Below are 11,147 nucleotides of genomic sequence, written 5' to 3'. Positions count from 1 at the left end.
TGAACTAAAATAGGCAAATTTTGAATGGATACCTCATCAAAGATGATCTGCTGCTGGCAAATAATTACATGCAATGGTGCTAAAATTATTCATCAGAGGGGCGCCTGGGTGGCGCAGTCGGTTAAGCATCCGACTTCAGCCAGGTCACGATCTCGCGGTCCGTGAGTTCGAGCCCCGCGTCAGGCTCTGGGCTGATGGCTCAGAGCCTGGAGCCTGCTTCCGATTCTGTGTCTCCCTCTCTCTCTGCCCCTCCCCCGTTCATGCTCTGTCTCTCTCTGTACCAAAAAAAAAAAAAAAAAAAAAAAAATTATTCATCAGAGAAATCTAAATTAAAACACAATGAGAAACCACTCCATACCCAATAGATTGGCTAAAATTAAAGAGACTGACCATATCAAGGGTTTGTGAGAATGTGGAATAAGAACTCTCACTGCACTACTGGGGAGGATATAAATTGGTACAACTACTTTTATTTACTTATTTTGGTGCAGATACTCTTGAAACCTGATTGGCATTTTCTTAAATAGTTAAGCATACATGTACCAGGTTACCCATTCATCCCACTTCTTGGTATTTACCGAAGAGAGATGAAAGCATATGTTCATACAAAAACTTGTATGCAAATGTTTATAGCAACTTTATTTGTAATAACGCTAAACAGGTAACAATCCAAATGACCACCAACAGATGAAAGGATAACCAAATGTAATATATCCATAGAGTAGAATACTGCTCAGCAGTAAAAAGCATTGAACTACTGATAGATATATGCAGCATTATGAACCTTAAAATAATGGTGCTGAATGAAAGAAGATAGACAAAAAAGCATACATACTAGAAGACCTCATTTACATAAATTTCAGAAAAAGCAAGCTAATCTATAGTAGCAACAGATCTGTAGTTGCCGGGGGATGGGATGGGGGTTGGGGAAGGTGGAGGGATAGATTACTTAGGAACACGAGGGAACTTTTGAGGGTGATGAATGTGTTCATTATCTTGATTGTGGATTATGCTTTTAATGGTGTGTGTATGTGTGTGTGTGTATGTATATATATATGTACATATGTCAAGACTAATCAAATTGTACACAGTAAGTATGTGCAGGTTATTGCATATCAGTTATACTTCAACAAATCTGTAAACAATGTAATTAAAACAGAAAAAGAAAGACGAAGAGGGCAAAAATTGTAGCCTGAATTTTGGAAAAGACATACTGCGCAGCAGCGACTGTATCCAGTACAGGAGGGAGACCCTGGGGATGAGGGTCAGGAAAAGAGAAATGGAGTAGGTTTCTTAAAGTCCAAAGGCTGTGGATGTTCTGTGTCCTGTATTGGGAGAGCAGAGTCTCTGAGGGCTGCTACTTGTTGCTGTCAGCTTCTCTTGTGTGCTAGGTAAGCATTGGGCTGTCTGGAGGTAGTCTCCTGCGTAAGTGACGAGCTCAAGTTGGGATGACATCATTCAGTCAGGTCTGAATTGGTATCAGCATGCTAGGTGGCCAGGTCAGGGTTTGTTAGTAGTCATATGTATGTATACGTATGTATGTGTTTAGATCTGACTTTTTTACAGCCAAGACAGTGTTTTTAACGGAACTATGAGGTATAATTAATATACAATAAACTGTACCTGCTTAAAGCATACAATTTTATGCATTTGGGCAATCATATACGCCCCTGAAAGCGTCACCACAGTTAAGATAGTGAACATATCTATTACACTCAGAAGTTTCCTTGTGCCCCTTCCTAATTTCCCCCTTCTTCATTTCTTCCCCCTGTCCAATCCCATGCAACCCCCCAATACAATTTCTGTCACTATAAAACATAGTCAACATAAAATGGCACAGATTAGTTTGCATCTTATAAAATTTTATATAAAATGTATTTAGGGGTGACCAACTATTTAGATTTACCTGAGACTGAGGAGTTTCCTGGGATGCAGGACCCTCAGTCATGCTAACAGGTGTGTAATGGCATATATTTGTGGTTGCTTTGGTTTTTTCCTATAACTAATGATGTGAATTTTTTCGTATGCTGCTTTGTGATATCTGTATCTTCTTTGGGGAAGTATTTGTTAAAATAGTCCATTTTTAATGGGATATTTGTTTTCCTTTTTTTTTTTTTTTGAGGTACAGTTGACATACAATATTAGTCTCAAAATTTTTTTAACATTCAGCTTTGAGAGACAGAGCAGAACTGTGAGTGGGGGAGGGGCAGAGAGAGAGGGAGACACAGAATCTATAGCAGGCTCCAGGCTCTGAGCCGTCAGCACAGAGCCCCACGCAGGGCTTGAACTCATGAACCGTCAAATCATGACCTGAAGTCGGACACTTAACCGACTGAGCCCCCCAAGTGCCCCTGTATTAGTTTTGGATGTAGGTAGTTATGTTTTATTTTTTTTAATTTTTTAATTTTTTATTTTTTTTAATATTTTTTTTCAACGTTTATTTATTTTGGGGACAGAGAGAGACAGAGCATGAACAGGGGAGGGGCAGAGAGAGAGGGAGACACAGAATCGGAAACAGGCTCCAGGCTCTGAGCCATCAGCCCAGAGCCCGATGCGGGGCTCGAACTCACGGACCGCGAGATCGTGACCTGGCTGAAGTCGGACGCTTAACCGACTGCGCCACCCAGGCGCCCCGGTAGTTATGTTTTAAATAGCTGCATACTTCTGTGTTATTTATCTCTATTTATTTATTTATTTATTTATTTATTTATTTACTTACTTACTTACTTACTTTCTGGGTTATTTATCTCTTCTAATAATGGACATAATATAGAATGAATATTAACTTTATTATCCAATTCAATTTCAGTTTAGTAAATGTTTATTTGGTTTCAGGTATGTGCCAATGACTTCTAAATAGTAAAAATGTCAAAGTGAACTAGATACATGTGTTTGGTCTAGAATAGCGATATACACTGAAACAGGTAATCGGGGGTCTGGTCCTTGCTAGGCTTTAGTAGCAGAAGAGTATCGTCCTTGTTACAGGAGAGAGATAGAGAAAGGACATCACCATTTTGATTCCTCTCTCAGCACGTCCTCTTACACACAACCTAGGATGTGAGGGGCACTTGGCATAACTTTATTATTCTCAGCCTTTGATGCGGCTTCTGAAACTTGGCTTCTAAAATTTGGAGATCACAGAAAACACTGCATTTAACAGCCTGTTACAATGTTCGCTAAAATGTTTTAGAACTCAAAAGTGTTATACAAGTGTTGTAGTTAACATAACAACATATCCAAATTAAGAGTGGTGGGACCAGCCATCTTGTCATCCAGAAACCTGAAGACTGAATACGTTTTCCCCTGGATAGAATCAAGGGTACTGAATGTAGGACATGTAGTCGGATCAGTCTGCAAATAGTCCTTAAAAGTATTTAAAGTTAGGAAGAGGTCTGTGTTTTTAGATTTTTTTTAATGTTTGTTTTTGAGAGAGAGTGACAGAGCATGAGCAGGGGAGGGGCAGAGAAGAGAGGGAGCCTTGGAAGCACGCTCCGGGCTCTGAGCTGTCAGCACAGAGCCCATTGTGGGGCTTGAACCCACAAACCATGAGATCATGACCTGAGCTGAAGTCGAATGCTCAACCGACTGAGCCACCCAGGAGCCCCTGGAAGAGGTCCATTTGTTCAAGCAGTTTTAAGACTTAAAAAGGATGAAACTTTTTGTTCAATGAAAGAAATAGAGGGTTAGAACCAGGCAATGCTCTTTGACATTAACAAGATGATGGAGACAACAACTCAAGCCCTGGTTCACTCTGAGTTTTGGGGAGAGCTCCCGTGAGGCAGGTGGGTGGAAGGCAGAGGCACAAAAGGATACACAGAAGGATGCTGAAGAGGCCAGACGGGGCCTTTTCTATTGACGGACTGTGGGAGCAAAGCATTGTGAACATCAGCCTGCTGGTTTCCTATCACGGGCCTTTCTCAAACACTGGCCTGTTGTCATGGTGCTGGGGTAGGAGGTGGTGATAAAGGGATGGGTCATGGCTAGAGCTTCCTTACCTTAAAGCAAAGAGGCAAACACCACATATACCTCCCCAAAGTACATTTTTCCTTTGGCTAGTATTCTGGGATTTTTATTAAACACTTAAGATTTTCTGATTTATTTGCCTTCAGTCAAGGAGAGCTTATATCTTCATCCTTTGAACATAGGATGTGGCAGATCTTGGGGAGTCTCCCCCCCCCCCACCCCGCCTCGGTGTACTGCTCAGAATGTCATCAGGTAGGTTAGTGAGAGCAACACACAGCTGTTCCCAGGTGATAAAGAGGAGAGGAGATTATGTCTTTGTTTTTATTTTACTTTCTTTGGTATGTGTGCGGCATGGTGCCAAGATCTTGTCTTCTTTAGTTTCATGTAAAGTAATTGAACTGTGTTCTAAAATGAATCCTGACGTTTTTTAAATACTTTTTTTAAACAATTTTTTTTACTAACTGATTTGTTTCACTACTTTTTTTAAAACATTTTTTTTTTTAGTGTTTATTTATTTTTGAGAGAGAGAGAGAGACACACACACACAGAGTGCGAGCGGGCGAGGGGCAGAGAGAGAGGGAGACCCAGAATCTGAAGCAGGTTCCAGGCTCTGACCTGTCAGTACAGAGCCCGACGCGGGGCTCGAACTCACGCACTGTGAGATCATGACCTGAGTCAAAGATGCGCAACTGGCTGAGCCACCCAGGCACCCCAACTGATGTTTTTACTTTTGGCTGGTAGAAGAGCTTAAGTTTTGTTCCCTGTGTGTCTGGGTGGTGAGCATCCCAGAGGTGAGGGCTTTGTGTCCCGTCTCCTGCCTCTGCCACAGCCTGCCAGTTAGCAATGACTCTGTAAGTACACGCTTGGTGAGCCCCGGGGTGTGTGAATGCCCAAGTGCAGGCTTGGCACTGCTGACCAACGAGGCAGCAAAATGGGTATTTTTCGGCTAAATTCCTTCCCAGGATGATCTTATATAGGTTAATCTTTCTGCATATAAAAACTTTCCCCGTATCTAAAATTGATACAGTCCTCACAAAACCTAACTGACTCCCGTTCCCCAAACTCCTTGCTGGTGATGACAGTGATGGCCCGGTAGGAAGCTGCACTGCCCCCACAGCCTCTAGAAGACCCAGGGCTTGCCTCTGGCAACGACTACTCCTTTGTGAAGAGGGATTCGCCTACTAGACAATTCACCCATTTAAAGTATACAATTCAGTGGATTTTAGTGTGTCCATAGACTTATGCACCACCCATCATCACAACCAATTTTAGAACATTTTCATCACCCCAAAAGAAGGCCTGTACTCATTAGTCATCCCTCCCTAATTTCTCTTCCGCCTTCACTCCTAGGCAGCCACCCCCGTGTATAGATATGCCTGTTCTGGACACGTTCTATAAATGGAACCATACAAATTTGTAACTGGCTTCTTTCACTTGGCATAAGGTTTTCAAGGTTCATCCATGTTGTAGCATGAATGAGTCTTTTGTTCTTTTTTATGGCTGAGTAATACTCCATTGTATGGACACACCCCATTTTGTTTATCCATTTATTAATGGGCTAGATTTGCTTCCACTTTTAGGCTCTCATGAGTAATGGTGCTGTGAATACTAAATGGTGCTATGTATACTTAGCTGAGGAGTTTTTTTATTTTTTCACTTTGTCACTTTGGACCAACACACGTCCTTTTAGAATCCAAAAACATATTTCTGACAGCAGAAATCCATGGAGCACACATCCTGTAGAAGAATGGACTGAAGGGTAGTTTAGAGAAAGCACTTGTTAATGCAGCTGGGGTCAATTTTCGGGGAAGTAAGTTTAATGAGATTAATAATTTTCTGTGCGTATCCCTAAAATATGCATTAACCTGCATTTTTATCATTTCAGTTCTGATGGTGTGATTGACTAACCTGATGTAAAAATCTGAACCTATGTGCATTCAGCTTAATTCTCCCCTTTATGCCTATTCATTCCATGCCAGTCTTTGCACTAGGTGATGAGGATATAATGATAAGCAGACAGGGTCTGTGCTCTCGAAGTGCTTATGTCCAGTGTCTCTGAGGGTGGAAGGGTGGCCATGGGTGTGTATAAGGAAATCCAGGATGTGGGACAACATGGTGCTGTCTGCACTGTCAGAACTTCAGAGGAGAACCAGAGTAGACTTAGGGTGGGATAGTAGGGAGGTCAGGAGAGTATCCAGAAGGATGTTCACAGCCAGGCTGGGATCTAAAGGAGGAGTGGATGTGAATAAGCACAAGAGGGAGGGTGGAGAGGAGGAGAGGGAGAGCGAGTGAGTTCCTAAGCAGAAAGTTGGGCGTGTTCTTTGCATCACCTGCTCTGGAGTCAAAAGGGTTCAAGATGAGGTGCGGTGGGAGATGAGGGTGAAAAGAGCAGAGAGTGGCCTGGTACCCTTGAAAGCTGCGTCAGATGGTTTGGACTCTGACCCAAGAGCAGGGAAGTCATGAAAGGGAGCCACATGAGCGGGTCTGCATTTTGGTGGCTCGGAAGGGGCACGTTGGGCCAAGGGTGGGACTTGTTTCCCTTGCGGTGTGAGGGCAGGTCACCTGCTGTGGGGTTCAGTCAGAGTTTTGAGGATATGGGGGGATTCAGGAAGCGTCACTGTGGAGAATGAGGTGAGCCTGTGAGTTAGAGAAGCAGTTCTGGGTTACTGTAAAAAGATGAATATTTTAAGCCTACATCGTCAGACATTGTGGAGGGACAGGCCCCAGGGCTGTGGTGAAGCATTACACTTGCATAATTGTGGTTCAAGATGTCCCTTGCCTCCACCGAACTGTGTGGAACTGAGCTACCTTAATTGAACTAAAAATACCAATAAAAAAAAGAGAACGGAAAGTGCCCAAATTCCGTGGATGATGGTGTGCTGGTCCTCATTATCCTTCTAGCACACAGCCGGCAGGTCCCCGGTTGGTTCCACAGAGTTGCCATTTATTCTTACTTTGAAACCGAAAGCCTGGAAGAGAAGCTAATTATTTCCCTGCTTCCAGGGATGCAGGAGGCAGGATTGGTGGTGGGGTGTGGGGGCAAGAGGATTTACCTGAGCCGTTATTTTGCAAATACTGGGAGGCCACAGTATCTTAGATCCTAGAGTCAGAGGGGGATTAAACACCGGGCAGGGTAGGATGAGGTGGGGGGTGGGGAACAGCCTACTTCGAGGATAGCTTTGGGGATCTCAGGAGTCATGTGCCTGCAGGCTTTGCTCAATGAGGTGCTCAGGCCGGAAGCACTAGGAAAGTGGTCTGGGGTCCAAGAACTAGAGATGGTCTTCCTGCCCCAGTGAGGTGGTGCCACCAGAGGTGTGATGCCAAGGGCCTGGACAGCGGGCCTGCCATGGCTGTCTGCATGTGGCGGACAGGGGAGGCTACGTCGCCGTGGTCATTCGTTTATGTTTGTTCAACTCCCCTTAGATGAGGGGGCCTCCTAGGGGCTGAGAGTAGAATTAATCTCACTCTCTGACCTTCTCTGTATGTAGCTGTTACTGCAGCTGAGAAACACCATGTAATGGTTCAGGCCACCAGATAGGTTTACTGCTAGGAAAAGCCACGGTTGTGGGCCACGTGGCATTTTGAGAGACCAGTTAGTCCGCCCGCATTCAGCCAGGCTGGCTCTCGGGGGAAGGACACCATGGGCAGGTGAAGATTTTTTAAGACTTCACTATATGTGTAGATGCCAGAACAGCCCAGATCAATTTGGCCCCCTTTCTGGAGAATGTAGGCATTCTTAGCTGCTGGATACACGACTTCCATTCCCTCTCCTCAGAGCAATGACTCGTGGCTGTTGTTCTCCGTCCAGGTATGCACCCGTTAGCCGCAGCAAGCCAGGAGGCTGACAGCAGCCGGAAGCTGACTCACTTACTGAACGCCGTGACCGATGCTCTGGTCTGGGTGATTGCCAAGAGCGGGATTCCCTCCCAGCAGCAGCCAGTCCGCCTGGCTAACCTCCTGATGCTCCTTTCTCACGTCAGACACGCCAGGTACGATCCTGGGGTGGGGGTGGGAGGGCAGTTCCACTGAATGTGTGGGGGTGGGGGGGGGTTGCATGCACGTGCTCTGAGAAGGGTGAAGAGCTTTGAGAAAGCGTTTGCCAGTTTGAGAGTAATAAGGTAGAATTTTTACCTCTAAAGGAAAATAACCCCCTGAAAGGGAATGGTGGTGGTGGTGGGGTCCCTTCATCGGTGCATGAGCCTGTGGCCAAAGATTGGCATAGTGGGCACTGACTAGATGTCATGTGACCCCTTATAGGATATTTATGGCATCCTTCATCTGTTTTTTAGTTGTTGGGGGTTTGGGCTTGTTCATGGAATTCTAAAAAGGGCAGTGTCTCTCCTAACGTGACGTGCCTCCCCTCCCTGCACCACTACTCTGAGGTCATTTTCTTGGGGAGGTTAGATCAACTCCTGAGGCTAGTGATCTGGGGAAGTACTGAAGCAGCAAATGCATTGCTCCTGGGGGAAATACAGGGTTAGGTTCCCGAGAGGCTCTGGTCACAACATTTTCATCCTCCAATTCATACATAACCTTGGTGTACCTGTGTTTGTGTTTAAAGAGTGGTTCTGTTCTTGTGACAGCATCAGGATATTAAGAATGAGACCAAAGGGAACTGGCGAGGCCAGCAGGTTTAGGAAGGTAGGGCCGTGAGTGGAGTGTATTCAGGGAACACGAATCATGTGTTCTGATGACGAGGGACTCCCCTGGTGTAGGATGGTAGCTCTGTGCTGGGATAGTGATGCTCAGTGCTAGATGGCTCCCGGGACGAGGGTCACCCTGCCCTGGAGCAGGAAGAGGGGAGATGAGGTTGGAAAGTAGTTGCTACCCAAGGAGGACGAAAGTCTGGGGGCTGTGGGGAAGGACAGTACTCACCTCAAGGATTATTACAAGGGGGCGGAAATGAAAACAACCTTTGCCTTGTTTCCTCTTGAATGATTATTTGCCACCAGGATCATTTTCAGAACAGGTACCATCCATTCTCATTATTCACAGATTCTGTATTTGCAAAGGTGACTACGTTTACAAATTTATTTGTAACCCCTGAATCCATACTCTATGGCATTTTTCGTGCTCACTCAAGGACGTGTGCAGAGTGGCAAAAAATTTGAGTTGCCCACACGTACATTCCCAACTGAGGTCAAACAAGGTGACACTTGCATTCTTGTTTCGGCCCTCATACTGTGAAGAAATGTCCTTTACGTGGTCTCTGAAGTGCCATGTTTTTGCACTTTTTTGTGCTTTTTGTTGGGAGATTTCAGTGTCTAAACGTGGCCCCCAAGCACAGTACTGAAGCACTGTCAGTGTTCCTAAGTGCAAGAAGGCTGTGATGTGCCTTATGGAGAGAATATGCGAGTTAGATCAGCTTTTATTCATGCATGAGCTATGGTACCATAGACTGTGAGTTAAATGCTAATGAAGCGACAAGTTATGTTAAACAAGGTGTCTTTAAACACAAACACAGGTGCACCTAGGTTATGTATGAATTGGAGGATGAAAATGTTGTGACCAGAGCCTCTGTATTTTCCCCAGGAGCAGTGTATTTGCCGATTCAGTGTTGGTGGCAACTATATAGAACATAACTGGTATGAAAAATGAGAATTGCACTCCGTGCCATGTCTGTCGGGCCACTGCGGGTGGGTGGTGGGACACTGAGGTGCTTGCCCTTCAGTGTAGATGATTGATGGAGCCAGATGGAAGGACCCTACCTAGAGCAAATGGCAAAGGGATTTGGGGTGTGGGGTGGACGGACTTTGTTGGGGAGAGTTGGGGAAGATTTTGAAGTTCCCACGGCTGCCTCACGGGAAGGACTCTCAGCATCTCTTTGTTCCCATAGTAACAAGGGCATGGAACACCTGCTCAACATGAAGTGCAAAAACGTGGTCCCAGTCTACGACCTGCTGCTGGAGATGCTGAATGCCCACACGCTTCGCGGGCACAAGTCCTTGGTCACAGGGTCCGAGTGCAGCCCGGCAGAGGAGAGTAAGAGCAAAGAGGGCTTCCAGAACCTCCAGTCTCCTCAGTGATGCCCATCCTGGGGCGAACAGACCACAGAGGAGGTCAGAGGCTGAAGTGTGAACCCCAAATGCAAACCGCGAGCTCCATCTGGAAGTAGGCAGGCTTCATCGTCTTTCTCCTGCGTGGTCCCTCCTTGGGTCATGGTAGGCTCAGCCATGTGCTGTCCTTCACCTGACCTCTCCACTTCCCAGGAGTCAGGCTGAGAAAACTAGGGAGCATGTTTGAATGCAGAGTTTACCTCTCGCTTGGCCTCATAGAATCTCAGTGCGGTTCCTTTCTTACTTTCCATATCCCTTCTGTTCCTCTGGGAAACATCCTGAAGGTTTGGAATGAATGGTGGAAATCTGACGTGGAAGGTTTATAAGGTAGAGAGGGAGAGAATGAGGCACTTTAAAGTGGACTAACCTTTAAAGAAAATTTTTTTAAAATGTTTATTATTATTATTTTTTTTGAGAGAGACAGTGAGAGCAGGGGAGGGGCAGAGAGAGAGGGAGACACAGAATCTGAAGCAGGTTCCAGGCTCTGAGCTGTCAGCACAGAGCCCTACGTGGGGCTGGAACTCACAAACCATGAGATCATAACCTGAGCCGAAGTCGGATGCTTACCCGACTGAGCCACCCAGGTGCCCCAAGAAGTGGACTAACCTTTATTGTGCCACCTAACCTGCCCTTAGATAGGCCTTTGTTTGCCCTTTTCCGGGCTACTTGATTATAGGATTGAAAACCAAACAATGAATGAATGAACTAGCTCTACAAACCTGCTTCACAAATCTGTGAAGACTAAGGCCATGTATCACTATTACCATTGAAGGCCAGAGGGATTGCAACCTGGGGAGCCGGTGGTCAGGCTGGGAAGTGAGCCACGTTCTCCACCCCCCCGGGGGGGGGGGGGGGCCCCGCCGCACTTGACCTTGCTGCCATCTTCATAGAGGTTTATTCCTCTTGGTTTGCATTCATAGAGCCTGCTAATTATTTGGGGTGCATGTGTGTTTGTGATCACTTTCATGGAGGATTGTAGAGATTTAAATCTAACTGCCCCTGGAATTTTCCTTCCTCAAAACTCTTTTGTCCCAGGTGCCCAGTGTGTGCGGGAGAAAGGCCCAGTGTTTGCAGGAATGGGTTTCTCTTGTGGGTTTGGGTCACAGCCACAGTGCTTCCCTGGGACAT

At 45.7% G+C, this 11,147-nt stretch overlaps 1 protein-coding gene across 1 annotated transcript in view; it reads left to right on the top strand.

Moving 5' to 3' along the window:
* Positions 1-10,434, top strand: part of ESR2 (estrogen receptor 2) — a 69,950-nt gene extending 59,516 nt beyond the window's left edge. Inside the window, exons 8-9 of the mRNA XM_040477365.1 lie at positions 7,772-7,952; positions 9,800-10,434. Of these exons, the coding sequence (XP_040333299.1) occupies positions 7,772-7,952; positions 9,800-9,989 (371 nt within the window). The 3' untranslated portion in view covers positions 9,990-10,434. The remainder of the gene's footprint in view (positions 1-7,771; positions 7,953-9,799) is intronic.
* Positions 10,435-11,147: the final 713 nt, after the last annotated feature.

The sequence above is a fragment of the Herpailurus yagouaroundi genome, unplaced genomic scaffold, assembly GCF_014898765.1.
Source record: "Herpailurus yagouaroundi ecotype Mexico unplaced genomic scaffold, PumYag 141, whole genome shotgun sequence".
NCBI lineage: Eukaryota > Metazoa > Chordata > Mammalia > Carnivora > Felidae > Herpailurus > Herpailurus yagouaroundi.
The sequence above is the reverse complement of the archived record's forward strand: the minus strand, read 5'-3'. Positions and strand labels throughout refer to the sequence as shown.